Source organism: Ammospiza caudacuta, chromosome 1, assembly GCF_027887145.1.
Source record: "Ammospiza caudacuta isolate bAmmCau1 chromosome 1, bAmmCau1.pri, whole genome shotgun sequence".
In the NCBI taxonomy this organism is placed as follows: domain Eukaryota; kingdom Metazoa; phylum Chordata; class Aves; order Passeriformes; family Passerellidae; genus Ammospiza; species Ammospiza caudacuta.
In genome coordinates this window covers 753,515-769,482 of record NC_080593.1, presented here as the reverse complement: position 1 = coordinate 769,482, position 15,968 = coordinate 753,515, and the positions used below count along the sequence as shown (strand labels likewise).

The 15,968-nt window shown below is 53.4% G+C and overlaps 1 protein-coding gene across 1 annotated transcript in view; it reads left to right on the top strand.

Moving 5' to 3' along the window:
- The first annotated feature begins 204 nt into the window (after window positions 1-204).
- SMARCC1 (SWI/SNF related, matrix associated, actin dependent regulator of chromatin subfamily c member 1) overlaps window positions 205-15,968 on the top strand; it is a 68,050-nt gene continuing 52,286 nt past the window's right edge. Inside the window, exons 1-6 of the mRNA XM_058809703.1 lie at window positions 205-453; window positions 6,324-6,443; window positions 8,812-8,897; window positions 13,008-13,089; window positions 14,083-14,175; window positions 15,391-15,460. Of these exons, the coding sequence (XP_058665686.1) occupies window positions 232-453; window positions 6,324-6,443; window positions 8,812-8,897; window positions 13,008-13,089; window positions 14,083-14,175; window positions 15,391-15,460 (673 nt within the window). The 5' untranslated portion in view covers window positions 205-231. The remainder of the gene's footprint in view (window positions 454-6,323; window positions 6,444-8,811; window positions 8,898-13,007; window positions 13,090-14,082; window positions 14,176-15,390; window positions 15,461-15,968) is intronic.

Here is a 15,968-nt window from a genome sequence, read left to right as displayed (position 1 = left end):
GGAGCTTCGCATGAGCGGCGTGCGCGTTCCCGCGCGCGTTCCCGCTGGCCTTCCCGATCACATCCACAAGCACGTTCACGTTCCCGTTCGCGTTCCTGTTCTCATCCCCGAGCACACTCGCGATCGCGTGCGCGTTCCCATTCCGACCCCCGAGCTCGTTCTCGTTCGCGTTCCCGTTCCGGTCCCGGGCGCGCTCCCGGGGTGGGCGGGGCGCGGGCCGGGGCGCGGCGCATGCGCGGCGCGGGGCGCGCGGGGACAATGGCGGCGGCGGCGCTGGCGGCGGGCGGAGGCCCCGGGAGCGGCCCCGCGGCGGCTCCGGCGGGCGGGCCCGGCCCCGCGCTGGCCGCGGCGCGCCGCAAGGACGGCGGCCCCGCCGGCAAGTTCTGGGAGAGCCCCGACACCGTGTCCCAGCTCGACTCGGTCCGCGTGTGGCTGGGGAAGCACTACAAGAAGGTGCGGCCCGGCGGGGGCGGCGGGCACCGGGCGGGCGGGGGACGGGACGGGACGGGGGGGCCGGAGGTTTCCGCCGCTCTTTGTGACCCGCGGCCTCGGCGCTGCGGCGGGCGCGGCGCGGGGCCGGGCCGGGGGCAGCCCCGGGCACGTTTCCGCTCCCTCCTTGCCTGCGGCCGTGTTTGGGGCAGCCCCGGTGGCCCCGGGACGTTCTTGCTGCCCGCGGGGGCCCGGCCGGGGCCCGCCCGTCCCGGGCAGGGACTTTCCTGTGCGGGCAGGTCCCGGCCCCGCTGGGTTTCGCTCCAGCCGCGGCCCGGCGGTGTCGGGAGCGCTGGGAAAGGGAGGACAAGGAGGAAAATCCCCCGGAGCCGCGTTCGGGCCCCCGTTCGGCCCCGCGTGTTGCCCCGAGCTCGCCCGCGGCAGCGCCGCTGCTGCCCTTGGGCTCCTCTTCCTCCCCGCACGCTTCGCTCCCCTCGGCTGCCTCGCTTTCTTAATGTGTTTTGGTTTTTTCCCATGTGCTGATTCTATAACTTCATTTCGGTGCGGTGAGGAATGCCCCGGTGTAACTTTGCAGCGGCTCCGCCCGGCGCTGCAGCGGAGCTGGAGGAGCTTTGCTGGGCCCGGAGCGGTACCGGGGATGCTGCACGGCCCCAGCTGCACAGTCTCCGCGTGCCCCCGGTTCCGGGGCCGGCCCGGTGTCCGTCACCCGCGGAGCAGCACCGGCTGCTGGCTGGGCCCTTTGTGTGGCGGAGGATCTGAGACCGGCAATCTGACCCGGCAATCTGAGCCGGGCGCTGCGGGGTGAAGGCAGCTGGGGCTCGGCTGTGTTTTTGTTTTTCCAGTCCTTCCAGCTCGGATCGGGGCGTGGGGAGCGCTCTGAAGCAGCAGCTCGGGCTCTTTGTGTTGACAGGCGATGGAACAGAATATCTGTGCGGTTTGGCTCGTTCCGCTTGCGGGGCTGTCGCACGCCCTGCAGGAGCCGTGGTTTTCCCTTTCCCTGTCCGGGCCGAGCAGCCCCGGGATTCCGGGAAATCGCTGCTCTGAGCCGGCCCAGGTGCCCTGCTGAGCACAGAAAGTGTTTGTGTGGCTCTGAACCCTGCCAGGCTGGGCAGGGGAGTGTGGTGCAGCAATGGGAGCCAAGGGAGAAAAAACCCCTCCTTTCAAATTGCTTATAAAATTATTGCTATTATTACTATTATTATATTATAGAAATTATGTTATATTATAGAAATTATTATATTATGGAAATTATATTATTATATTATAGAAATTATCTTATTATGTTAGAAATTGTTGTAAAAATAGATATTTATTTCTTGTGGCTCTGGAAGGTAATTAGAGTTGGGCTAAGGAGACTCTGTAGGGCAAGTGAGTTTTGGAATGTTTGCTGTGACAATCCTAACAATCCTTTTAAAAAATGAAAAGTGATTTTGGCTTGAGGAAACAAGAAAGTTGATACCAATGCTTAGAGATAGAGCCTTAACACTGCAGAGGGAAGGCTGGTTGCCTTTTGGATGTGCTGTAAATGGACTCTGGTTCATCTTGTTCTGTTCTCATCCTGCTGTGGGTGCGTGGCTCCTTCCAGAGAGGTGCATGGTGATTTTAACTGGCCTTTGTCCAGTATATGCTCTTAAAAATAGATGTTGGTGCATCTCAGTGGGGAAGCTGTCAGCAGCAGTTGGTGTGTCCAGCTCCAGGGACACTGGGGACCAGCTGGAGAGAATCCCTGAGCAGCACTGAGCTCAGCTGGGATCCAGAGGTCCTGAAGGGCAGGGAGAGTTGGGGCACTGCATTTACAGAACTGCTCATTTTGTCCCTAGATTAGACAAGACTTTAGTATGGAAGAGTTTTCTGTGTCTCCAGAGTACAGCAGCTGGTGGAGAGCTCTCTGTGCCTCTAGAAAACAGCAGATGTTGGGGAGCTCTGTGTGTCTCCAATGTACAACTAAGAACAAAAGAGGTTTCAGTAGTAGTGTGGAAGACTCACACTGCACCTTGAAAAACTCACTGAGAGGCACCAAGCACAATGACCGAAAATGTAATTATTGATATTGTGCTGAGCTGATTTATTCCAGGCTCCCTCCTGCTCCCAGTTTGTGTGTGTGATGTCTGAAAGTTGGTTTGTGTTGTTCCTGAGCATCAGGGGATGCAGGAGGTGCCCAGCTCCTTCCCAAGCAGTGTGGGTGCAGTGGGGATGTTGGAGCCTTGCTTCCCTGGGAGCTGGGAATGGGTCTGGGGTCCTGGGGCTTCTGACAGACTGCAACAGAACAAACTCACAGGATCCTGGAATGGTTGAGGTGGGAAGGGACCTTAAAGCCCATCCCATTCCACCGCTGCCGTGGCAGGGACACCTCCCACTGTCCCAGGCTGCTCCCAGCCCTGTCCGTGACACATCCAGGGATCCAGAGGCAGCCACAGCTGCTCTGGGCACCCTGTGCCAGGGCTTCCCACCCTCACAGGAACAATTCCCAATTCCCAGTCTCCCATCCATCCCTGCCCTCTGGCAGTGGAAGCCATTCCCTGTGCCCTGTCCCTCCATCCCTTGTTCAGAGGAATTTGGGCAGACTGTAATGGGCACCTTGATGTCACCATAGTTACTTGGAAATTCACACTTCAGAGGTAAACTGGGCAGTTCTCTTTTTGTTGTATTAATGCACATTTACCTATAACATTGTGCATTGTTTAGGCAGTTCCTTTCTCAGTAAGCCACATACCTCATGTCAAAATGGGGTGTCCCAAAGCAGTTATTTATTGTGTGTAAGACCTATTTCTAGGGTAGTTTGGGAGTGGTTTAGCAGCTGCCTGATGAAGAGTGCAGCCCCTGGCCTTGGCCTTGCAGCTGAGCTCCCTGAGGAGCCCTCCTGGTGTGTTGTTCATGTCCGGGGCAATATCCAAATCCATATCCATCTGTTGGCCCTGGGAGCTCTGTCCCTCTGGCACACGAGGCTGGAGCAGTTGATTTTTGGGGGGCAGGAGGAGGGTGCTGAGGTTGGTAAGGAGCAGGTGGGATGTTGGTTAGAGGGATCAGGGCATGGCTCAGCACGGGGAGCTCTGGGGCAGAGCTGGGACGCCCTTGGCCCAGGGAGAGAGGTCTGATCACATCCCTGAGCTGGGGCTGCTGCCCAGGGAGGGTCTGCAGGGCAGAGCTCCAGGCAGAGCTGGCATCTCCTCCTCCCTGCCAGGAATATCCCAGAGCAGGGCACGGGCTGGCACTGGCAGCTGCTGGGGACAGTTGTGCCATCAGCGTGCCAGGCTGGCACCACCTGCTGTCCCCAGGGCTGCCCTGGCAGTGTCCCTGGGCTTGGATCCAGGGAGGGTCTGTGTGCAGCTCTGCTGTGTTCTCCCCTTTGGAGGGGAGCAGGGGTCTGTCTCTGTCTCCCCTTTGGAGGGGAGCAGGGGTCTGTCTCTGTCTCCCCTTTGGGAAGGAGCAGGGGTCTGTCTCTGTCTCCCCTTTGGGAAGGAGCAGGGGTTTGTCTCTGTCTCCCCTTTGGAGGGGAGCAGGGGTCTGTCTCTGTCTCCCCTTTGGGAAGGAGCAGGGGTCTGTCTCTGTCTCCCCTGTGGAGGGGAGCAGGGGTTTGTTTGACCAGATCAAAGCCTTTCAGTGTGGGTTTCCCGTGGCTCCTGCGTGGCTGCAGTGCCCTTTGTGTGGGGAAGGTGTGTGCACAGCAGAGCTGAAGGGGTGTTTGAGGTCAGTGCCCACATCAGAGCCAGCCTGGATGTGTCCCCCATCGGTGACAAATGCTCCCAGGGCAGCTGCAGTGCAGCTCTGGCTGCAGAGATTCCCTCTGCTGCTGCTCGCACTCTGCTTCCCGAGCACACGTTTTCTGCTTAAAGATAGGGGGTGGCTTTGTGTTTCTAATTATTGTGGAAAGGTTGGAAAACTCTGCTGTGTCCATGGGGCTTGGCAATTCAGCAGGAGAGCAAAATCCTCTTATGGAACAGGGCATCGTTCTGTCCTCTGGAATTCACTGCTTAGAAACCTTTATTTGCTGCAGGATCATTTTTTGTGGACGTGAGGGGAGAACCTGGAGCTGTGTTAGACTTGATGCTTCTGTGATTGGGAAATTGTCTGCTGTGTTTTACTGCTTAAAAACCCATTTGTGCTGCTCATTAGGATGCAGAAATGATGGAGGGGAGTCTTGGGCTTCTTTTTGAAGGGTTTTCCCCCTTATTGTTCAGGGAACCTCAGGCAAGGTAATGGGCTCCTCATTAAAAGGATCTGCAGGATAGTGGCAGTGCAAGGCAGGATGAGAAGGGGTTGTCTTTCTTTATTGCTTCCAGCTGTCAGTGCCTCCTGCAGGAGGTAAAAATGGGAGCTGCAGGAAAAGGAATGACTGCCTGGAAAAGTTCACCTGTCTAAGAATAGGCTCTGCAAGGTGCATTCTCATGTAATTTTCCTTCTGAAGGAAAATATCTGAAAAAAAAATAATATATATTAAGTCAGTACAAGGATGCCACTTCTTCTGGGTTTGTTTTTTGAAGGAGGTTCTTAGAATCGCAGACTGGTTTGGGTTGGAAGGGACCTTAAAGCCCACCCAGTGCCACCCCTGCCATGGCAGGGACACCTCCCACTGCCCCAGGGTGCTCCAGCCCTGCCCAGCCTGGCCTGGGGCACTGCCAGGGATGCAGGGGCAGCCACAGCTGCTCTGGGCACCTGTGCCAGACCTGCCCACCCTGCCAGGCAGGAATTCCTTGCCAAGATCCCACCCAGCCCTGCCCCCTGGCCATGGGGAGCCGTTCCCCCTTGTCCAAAGTCCTGTGCAGAGCCCGGAGTTGGACTCAGTGATCTCTGTGGATCCCTTCCAACTCAGGATATTCTGTGATTTTGATGTAATTAAAACATGAGTTCCTGGGGGAGGGAAGAGGGCAAATTGAAATGCAGCTTTGAAATGTTAGCCTTCAGTCCTTTCCAGGCTCGTGTTTCTGGTTCAGGATTTATACCAGGACAGGACACTGGGGAGCCTCGGGGGAATTTGTGTCCTTTGAGCTGGGAAGATTTAATTTCTCAGCTATGTGCCTGCTCCTGAGAAAGTGCTGGGGGAATTCACCTCTCAGGGTGGTCAGACACTGACATTGTAATTGTTTCCATTCGCTCTGTGGCTTTGTGGTGCCTTTGGCTTTGCAGCTGATGCTTTGCAAAGCTCAGTGAGGTTTGACTGGTATTTGGCACCACAGCTTTAAAACTTTGAGGGTCTGGGTCTCAAACTCATTTTTTAAGGGGTTTTAGCAGAATCTGATTTGAGAGAAGAGGAAAAGCTGAGAGTTACCCAGCTGAGAGGCTGGGGCAGCTCAAATTGCTCCATGTTCTACCTGGAAAAGTGATGTTTGTTCTCCTCTTGGCTGTCACCTGGCACAGCAAGGAGGTGACATCCAGTGAGTGAATATTGAATTCAGGGGTGACAAAAACTCAGCACTATGGGAGGGGTTTAATGCTTCATGCTGTGATTTTACATTCCCAATGTTAATGTAATTTTATTGAATCTTGGGAGCTGCTCAGGCTATCCCAAAACATCACAAGTGCCTTTGTGTGGCTCAGCTTTTCCCTCTGTGCAGGACATCCTATTTATACCAAGGGCTGCTCTGAGGATTAACTGGGAGTTGATTAGAGCAGGAGGCTCTGTGTGTGTGTGGGCAGCACGAGCCTGGTCCTTTATTGGGGGCTGAGTGGTTAATCCTTGTCTGGAGCCAGCTGGGAGCTCAGCCTCAGGTGAGTGCTGGAGGCTCAGCCTGAAGCTGGAAAATGGTTCTGCTGGGTGCTCCTCCTGTGCAAGCCCCCTGCAGCCCTTCCCAGGGATCCCAAAATGCTCCAGCTCTGCTCTGCAGGTGCAGGGGGAAGCATTCCTGTCCCCACAAACTGTGTTTCTTGTCTTGCAGTACGTTCAGGCAGATGCTCCTACCAATAAAACCTTGGCTGGGCTGGTGGTGCAGCTGCTGCAATTCCAGGAAGATGCCTTTGGAAAACATGTCACCAATCCTGCCTTCACAAAGCTTCCTGTGAGTATTGTGTTGTGTTCTGCTGGGGCTCTCGCTGCTGCCACAGCTCTGTGTGTGCTCTGGGGACGTGTCCAGGGCCCTGGGACATCCCTGCCCCAGCCCAAACTCCTCCTGTGCACCCTCTGGAGGGGCTGGAGTAGCACACCCCTCCTTAGTGCACGATTGCACTGTAATACAGCTTCTTTCTATATTTGAAATGGTTTCTGGAATGCTGTGGGAACATTTCCATTTCTGCTAGAACTCAGTGTAGTTCATCAGTTTTAAGTCAAATCTGGACTGGTGCATCCTAAACTGAGTGAGTAAAATGCACTTTCCAGGGCAAACAAGCTGCCGTGAGGTGTTTTGGTGATTAAACTCCAGACTTGGGAGGTTGCCAGGGCTGAGAAGTGCCCTTGCCACGTTCTGCAGCAGCAGCAGGCAGTGTCCTGCTGGCCTGGGGTGGCTCTCAGGCCCTGGGATCCAGGGAGCCAAACATCAGCATTGTGGGGATGCTGCTCCCCAAGGGCAGCCTGGAGCCCTGCCCTCACCCAGGGCTCCTGTCCTGGCCAGTGTGAGCCCCACAGAGCTGGGAGGAGGGCAGGGTGCCAGCCTGGAGCCCTGCCCACACCTAGATCCTGTCCTGGGCAGTGTGAGCCCCAGAGGAGGGCAGGGTGCCAGCCTGGTGCCAGCTGGGTGCTTTGGGGGGGTCTGTGGGCCAGGACAGTGCCCTGATCCTGTCAGGGTGTGCTCAGCGTTGGCACAGATGTGTGCTGGCACTGGGGCTGTGCCTCTGGGGCTCTTTGGGGTGGGAGCACAAAGCTGGGACCGTTTCCAGCCGGTGAGGAGGCTGGAGCCCATGGAAGCTGAGTTTGGCCTGGAAACTTGGCAGAGCTCCTGTAGCTGTGGTGCATGTGCCAGGACAGTCCTTGTTCTGTTCTGTGCTGCCGTGCCCAGGTGTTTGCCCCTGTACCCTCTCCATGAGGGTGGGGTGTGCACACTCCTTCACTTGTGGGGTGAATCCCAGAACAATTCCCAGGTGAATTTTAGAAGGAATGCTTCCCTTTGAGAGTGGGCAGGCCCTGGCACAGGTGCCCAGAGCAGCTGTGGCTGCCCCTGGATCCCTGGCAGTGCCCAGGCCAGGCTGGACACTGGAGCAGCCTGGGACAGTGGGAGGTGTCCCTGCCACAGCACAGGGGGTACTGGCTGAACCTTAAGGTCTCTCCAACCCAAATAATTTTGGGATTTTGTGGCTCTCCTGGTGCTTTGGAGAGCACCCAGGAGCACCCCAAGGTGCCATTGGGATCTCACCACCTCTCCTGGTGCCTCAGTGCTGGTGGGAAGCTTCAGGGACAGGGGGAGCTTTGCAAAGCTTTATTTGGATGTGGCAGCACAAACCATAAACCTGCCCACGTTCCTCAAGTGCATAAACCACTGGAGTGCTCCTGAGCCTTAAATCAATTTGTCTTATCTTAAAAATGGGCCATAAACATTGCAGTGGCATCATAAATATGTTGTTCCTGTGTTTGTTCTCACTGCTTCAAAGCTCTAATCTGGCCAAATTTGCTCAGGTTCATTTACAGCCCGTGGATCTCAGTTCCTTCCAGCAGGACACAGCTCCTCAGTGCATCCTCAGCAGTTGCTGCTCTTTGGGGGTCTGTCATACTCCCAACATTCAGCCCTGGTGGGAACCAGAGCCTGGCCTTGGAGCACCTCCCCACATTCTGCCCTGTGCCTTGTACAGGTTTTTTATATTTACTGGGAAGCACAGTAGTAGTAGTAATAATATTAAATAATAATAATAATAATAATAATAATAATAATAATAATAATAATAATAATAATAATAACAACAACAACAATAATAATGAAGGGCAGAAATGAGCTGGGTTTGGTGTTTTAGGGCAGGTGTGCAGCTCCTGACACCCAGCTTTCCCTGGGGATGGATGGATGGATGGATGGATGGATGGATGGATGGATGGATGGATGGATGGAGTGTGGGATAGCTGAGCTCTGCTTCAGCTGCTCATTCCTCATGATCTGGTTTGATGCTCTCACACAGGTGAAGAGCTGCTTCCCTGACAGCTACAATGTGAGGTTTAATTTGCTATGAAATGGGTGTTCAAAGAGTGCTTTGGATTTTTACAGCTCTGCTTGGAGCTTTCAGATACATCAAATTCCTGCAAACACAAAGAATTCTGCCTAATCCAAATACATTTAATCTTCAGGAAACATTCTGAAAGGAAAACCTCAAACTCCAGAAGTGTTTCATCTGAAAATTAACTTTTCATTTGATATGTTCTATGTCTAAAACTCAGCTAACCCTTGTATTTGTTTAAAATAATTGCATAAAAGTCAATGTCACTGTTTTTCCTTGTTTTCTGGGTTCCAGGCAAAGTGCTTCATGGATTTCAAAGCTGGAGGTACATTATGTCACATTCTTGGTGCTGCTTACAAATATAAGAATGAACAGGGCTGGTAAGTTTTTATTTGTATTTTATTTTATTTATACACCTTTTGCATGAAACCAAGCACATGAATTGCTTGTGCAAACTACCTAAAGTTTAATCCTTCCTGGAGACTGGGGCAGGCAAGGCAGTGGAGATGGGAAGAGGGAACTTTTTCCTGTTTTGCTGATGGTAGCTTTTTTAAGAGACACCCCCACACTTCTAAATTTAAAGAGGAGTTGGCCAAGTTTAAGGTTTTGGGTCTGTAGTTGGAGTTAATTACAAGTTTGAGGCTCCTTTTTTATTTCCTTGCTGTCTGACTGAGAAAATGAACCAGGATCAGTCTCACATCTGTGAAACATAAATCTTTGTTGCTGTATTGATTATTTGGTTTAGTTATGACTGGGAAAGCATGAGGCACTACAGATCCTAGTAAATGCTCAGCTCTCCATTGCTCCAAAAATGGGGAGTGTAAGCACTTAGAAACTGCCCCTGGAGCTGTTGGTACTGGGATGAAAATATCCCTGTGACATCCCAGGAGTGGTTTAACCTGGGTGTTTTAAAGTTACAGTCCTCTTCCCAAGGGAACAGCAGCATGGGAGCATAAAATCCTGGAGTGGTTTGGGCTGGAAGGGCCCCTAAAATCATCCAGTGCCACCCCTGCCATGGCAGGGACACCTTCCACTGTCCCAGGCTGCTCCAAGCCCCAGTGTCCAATTGAAATCACTATTTTTGGCCTTGAAATCACTATTTTTGAGAACACTAGGCAAAAAAATGAGAATCAAAAGTCAATAAAAGTAAACAATTAAAAAAATTAAGCAGAGATTGTTCCTGTCCACAAATTTCAATAGTTTGGATGTGATGTTTCCAATCTAGCAGCATTCCTGGAATTGACTGAGTTGTTTTTACACACAAGAGCCATTTAAAAGGCAAAACAAAGTTGTTTGAGGATGGTTGGTTGTTTTTAGGAATTACTTGTATTCATATCTGCTCTGTCTGAGGTGGATTTATCAGGGATAACCCACTCTCAGGGGCTTTCCTATTCCAATCCTACCAGCACCTGGGACAGGCACCTGTCTGCAGTGTGGTTTGTCAGCAGTGTCCTGCTGCCTCTTTGCCTTAACACACAGGAATGAAATGGTTCCAGCTTCAGGACCATTTGAATGGAATGAACGTCCCTTATTTTCAATAAGCAAACGTGGTTTGCAGCCAGCTGGGCAGCCCAGCAGGGCTCTGGAGCTGCCTCCTCCCCTGTCCCTGCCTTGCTGCTGCCCAGGATTAGGTGGGTAGTGCCTGCTGTGTGTGCATGTGGGCAGTAGTCCTGCACTTAACTCTGAGCTCAGCCCTAGAGCCTGGAATGTGTCCCCACTGACTCTGCCAAGTGATCTGTGCTGCTTGCCTGCCCCGTGCTCGGTTTGATTTTTGTTTTGGTCTGCGTTGTCGCTCCTGCTTAACCTGTTTGTGACTGATCTGTCTTATAGGAGAAGTCCCCTTCCTCGCCACAATAGGTATGTCTGGGAGCTGGACATACAGCCCTGGCCCAGGCTGGCCAGGGAGCCTCTGAGCTGGGCCCAGGAACAGTTAGTGCCGTTCTGTCCTCATGGGCAGCTGAACCAGCGCTGTTACTCATTGTGCATGTCCTTCTCTGCCTGTCTGGAGCAGGCAGGGAGCTGGGGCGTGCAGCATTCCATGGATGCACGGTGCAGGTGTAGAGCTAAAAATGGCAATGTCCTGCTCGTGCCCTGGTGTCTCTGTGCCACAGGTACCAAGAGGTCTGTGGGTGTTTATGTGGCATTTGTCTCCCACAGAGCCATTCTGGGTGTTTTGGATACAAATCATGGCTGAATGCTGGAGAAGGGGCTCAGTCTTGACTCAAAATCCTCTGTATTAGAGGTGTAAAATACCTTATTAACAGTGACCTGACAGTCTTGATGTCTGGCCATGCTTTTGCAAGTCAGGGCATACAACAAGGTCATAAATTCCTCTCTAAAAGGCTGGTTCCAATAAATGTGCCAGGATCTCACATTTGATTTGTTTGCCATGTTCTCAGGGTGAAGGGTAATTTCTTAAGGACAGAAACCGTTCCTCTGACAGAGTGTTGGTGGAGCTGCCCAGCACCTCAGGTGCTCCCACAGAGCCCTCTGCCTGGGCTCCTCCCTCCTGAAAATCCCAGGAGATCCTGGAGGTCGCAGTGGGGTGTCATGTTTGCTTCAGTGGGGTCACAGGCCTTGGGGCTGAAAGCCTTGGGGCTGAGCTTTGCGTTCCTGAGCCTCCTCTGAGCCTGTGTGCCCTGGAGAAAGGGATTTGTGCTGGGACAGGGCTGTGTTTGTGGGGAGCTGCCCTTGGCTGGGAAGGGCTGCTGTGAGCTGGGAGTGACTGCAGCCTCAGTGCCTCGTGGGGAGGGTGTGCCAGCCTCCACTGCCCTGGGTGTGCAGGGCTTGGGGTTACACACCTGGCACTGCCCTGGGTGTGCAGGGTTTGGGGTTACACACCTGCCACTGCCCTGGGTGTGCAGGGCTTGTGTTTTACATCTGCCACTGCCCTGGGTGTGCAGGGTTTGGGATTCACACCTGCCACTGCCCTGGGTGTGCAAAACTGGGTCTCACATCCCCCACTGCCCTGGGTGTGCAGGGCTTGGGGTTACACACCTGCCACTGCCCTGGGTGTGCAGGGCTTGGGGTTACACACCTGCCACTGCCCTGGGTGTGCAGGGCTTGGGGTTACACACCTGCCACTGCCCTGGGTGTGCAGGGTTTGGGTCTCACACCTGCCACTGCCCTGGGTGTGCAAGGCTTGGGGTTACACACCTGCCACTGCCCTGGGTATGCAGGGTTTGGGATTCACACCTGCCACTGCCCTGGGTGTGCAGGGTTTGGGATTCACACCTGCCACTGCCCTGGGTGTGCAGGGCTTGGGTCTCACACCTGCCACTGCCCTGGGTGTGCAAAACTGGGTCTCACATCCCCCACTGCCCTGGGTGTGCAGGGCTTGGGGTTACACACCTGCCACTGCCCTGGGTGTGCAGGGCTTGGGGTTACACACCTGCCACTGCCCTGGGTGTGCAGGGCTTGGGATTCACACCTGCCACTGCCCTGGGTATGCAGGGTTTGGGTCTCACACCTGGCACTGCCCTGGGTGTGCAGGGCTTGGGGTTACACACCTGCCACTGCCCTGGGTGTGCAGGGTTTGGGTCTCACACCTGGCACTGCCCTGGGTATGCAGGGCTTGGGCACCTCCTGGAGCTCTGGGACAGGCTGGATCCTGATTCAGCACCTCCTAAGAGCTCCTAAGGCTGGATCCTGAGGGTTCAGCACCTGCTGGAGCTCTGGGGCAGGCTGGATCCTGAGGGCTCAGCCCCAGCTGGGCTGTGGCACTCCCTGCAGCTGCTGGGGCTGCTTTGGGGCTGGGGTTGTCCAAGCTCAGGCTCTGGGGTCACCACCCCAATCCCTCATTTGGGTTGGCCCATCTCTGAGTTCCAGACATGTTCAGGGCACAGCACAGGGAATCTGGGGGCTCCCCTGCTGCTTCCCAGGAGGATTTTTCAGGTGTTGTGTCCTCCCCCATTTGTGATGGACGGTTCTCCATTGGCATTGCAATAATTGTGATGATTTGTCTGTGGAATAACAAAATTAGAGCACCAGGGTCCAGTAAAGGTGGTGATACAATGCTGCCATGGGTTATTAGCTGCCTGTGCCCTGGAGGGTGGTTTGTTCTCACACCAGGCACAGGAATTGCTGCTTCTCTGGACTGCAGGACTGCTGGATGGGGCAGCCAGAAGTAAGAGAACCATGAGGGCTCATCCATGAATTCTCTCATCTGATGTTGAAATCCATGGTGGTTGTGTGTTCTGTTACCCCCTGTGACTGTGGTGGAACGCACGGCCCTGCTGCAGGGTCTGGTGGACACTGTCAACCTTCCTTTTTCTCCCTGAACATCTCACAAATCAGCTGCATTTCTCGATGTGGTTCATGGTGGTTTTCTTGCCACTGAGGGTGCCAAGCGCAGCAGAAATAGTTGTGGCTGTGCTGGAGTGTCCTGGCACCCCTGCCACGATCCAGAGTTTGTGTGGAGCAGGGAAGGTTCTGGACTGCTGGCAGCTGGGGGTGTGCAGTTAATATTTGTGAATCATTTCCCTCGACAGGAGGAGGTTTGACCTGCAGAATCCCTCGCGGATGGACCGGAACGTGGAGATGTTCATGACCATTGAGAAAACACTGGTGCAGGCAAGGAGAGACCCAGCCCGGGGCAGGAGGAACCCAGCCCGGGGCAGGAGGAACCCAGCCCGGGGCAGGAACCACTCCCTGGGGCAGGAGGAACCCAGCCCAGGGCAGGAGGAACCCAGCCCAGGGCAGGAGGAACCCAGCCCGGGGCAGGAGGAACCACTCCCTGGGGCAGGAGGAACCCAGCCCGGTGCAGGAACCACTCCCTGGGCACTCAGGGCAGGACTTCACCCTGGCCCTCTATAGCAATGGGGGACCCTCCCCTCCCTCTCCCACCCAGCTCAGTCACAATTCCACATTTTCACTTGAAAAATGCAGAATATTTCCACTGGCCTTTTATGGATATGCAGAGGTTTTTATTTTATTTATTTACGTGAGGAAAACCTCTTCTAAGGAAAGAGCAAACACCCCAGGTGTCCCCATGTCCCTGTGGAGGTGACACCCCTGGGGCTCAGTAACCTCTCCTGTACCCATTCCAGGGCTGACTTCCAGTTTGATTTAAACTGGCCTTTTTCAGGTTAGGATCCATTTTACTCTCACTTTGTCAAACCAGTTATCTGTACCCTTAAGCAGGTCTGTGGAGTCTCATTTGAAGTTTAGTTTTTTTAACTGCTGCATGGCAATGATGTGTGATTTTTTTTTTTCAAACTGTGAAGCCAAGTTCAGTGTATGATGTATTCAAAACATAACTTTCAGGTGTCCATTAGCAATGGAAACAGGAAGAACAGCAGAACACAACAATATTCCCACTACAAAAAACCCTTGCCCACGTACAGTGGTTTCAGTGCATGATAAAAACCTGGGCAGGGCTTTGTTGGGGGGCTGTGAGAAGGGAATGTCCCTGTCCCGGGGTTCCTGGAGCTGGGATCACTGACCTGAGTCACCCCCTGCTCTGCTCTGGGTTCTACTGGAGTTCTAACACTGGGGATTTTATAGGAATATTCTGATTTTTGCCACAGATCACCCTCTAATTCCTTGTTCCACCTCCTCTCCCAGAACAACTGTCTGAGCAGACCAACCATCTACCTCATTCCTGACATGGAGCTGAAGCTGGCCAACAAGCTGAAGGACATTGTCAAGCGTCACCAGGTGAGTGTCACACAGCACAGCTGCACCCAGCCCTGCCTGAGCAGCAGCACAGCTCCCTTGGGCAGTGGGGGAATGGTTTTTACCCTGCCATGGAGGCTGAGCCCTGGCTGTGCTCCAAAAGCACTCCTGGACCTGCTGCCAGGTGGCTCTGGGTGAGCTGGGGCAGCCCCAGCTGGTTTATTGCTCAGCACAGGTGTGTCCAAACTGGGTCTGAAGCAGGGAGTGAGGCAGCTGTTCCAGATGTGTGGGACAGCAGAAGGAAGCTGACATGGTTGTTGGTTTGTGCTTTATTTCACTCTGATTGCTGGTGCTGAGCAGAGCCCAGGCAGCCTCAGGGAACCTTGCCCATATAATTCCAGGATGACTTGAGCAGGATTAATGGCTTCATCCTTAAAAACATGAACAGTCTTCTCACTTGTCTGCAGAGACATACCCTGGAACGTGACCTCTGCATGGTCTGGTGGCTTTTGAGTCAGGACAAGTCACAGCTGTAGCCAGAGAGTTTCTTTTCCAGATTTAATGTATTTCTTGTGTTGTGATTATGAACCATTGTCTCAGCCTCACTTGGGCAGATTTTCACAAGTTGCTCTTAATTATTTGGCTGATTCAGGATGGGTGTTATTGCTTAAATTAGAGTGAATGAGTCGATTTTCCTTTCATAAAGGAAGTCTGTAGTGAGCTTCACGCTGTATCCATGAGTGATTTAAGGGATTTTTAAAGCAGCTTTGTCTCTGCAGGGATGTGAGGAGATGAAAACAGAAATTGTCTCTAATTCTGCTTTTTGGGCTTTCCTTTGCTCTGCCTCTGAATTCTCATTTTGTCACTGGCTTTGCTTCCTCATATCTTGGTTATCTTCATTTTTTAACCCCTTGCTGTCATCTCCCTGCTACCCCAACCCAGTGCCCGTGGCTCCCTGCTGTCCCAAGTCCTCCCTGCTCCAATTTTTGTTATTTTCCAGCTCCCTCCAGAGCTGCCCTGTCCTTTCCTGAGCTGTGGGAGCTCTGGCCCTTCAGCCCCTGATCCCAGAGTGTCCCACATCCCACCCCACAATGCTGTTCTATTCCTGCTGCTGCCATCCAGGGATGGGATCTGCAGCTCGTTGTGCTGTTGAATCAATCCCTTACACGTTTATGGGATGTAAGTTTTGAGCACCATCTGCCTTTTGGGGTGATGTGCTGAGGGTTTCTCATGCAGTTTCTCCTGTGTTTCCCACAGGGAACAGTCACTGAAGAAAAATCCAAGGCCACCCACCACGTGTATCCAAGTCCTACCTCAGTGGATGATGGTGAGGTTCAGCTTTTCAGTGGGAATCCTCTTGTACTGAGTGCCATGAGAAGTGTGGGAGTGTTCACCAGGACTGGTCCCAGCCTGCTCCTCAGGGACATTGCTGCATTGTGGATAATGCGCCTGGGGAGCTTTAGGCTGGATATTGGGGGAGTTCCTCCCAGCCTTGGAGGGATTTCAGAGCTCTGTGGCACTTGGGGACACAGGGCAGTGCTGAAAATGGCTGCACTCTGATCTTGGAGGGCTTTTCCAGCCTCAGCAATCCCCTGATTCTGAGCTCCTGGCCCTCCAGGGATTCTGTAGGGAATGCTGGTACAACCCTTGTGTGTGGGGGGCAAGGAGAGCTCCTCCATGAGCCTTGGCTGTGTTACAGTTCACTCTGCCTGCATGAAGCGCAAGGTCCAAAAAGAGCAATTTCACTGCTGCCTCTTTCTGCAAATAGCCAAAAATATTTCTTCCCTTTTCATCTTAAATAAAATTTAATTACCTGGGAGGTCATTGTCCTCAAG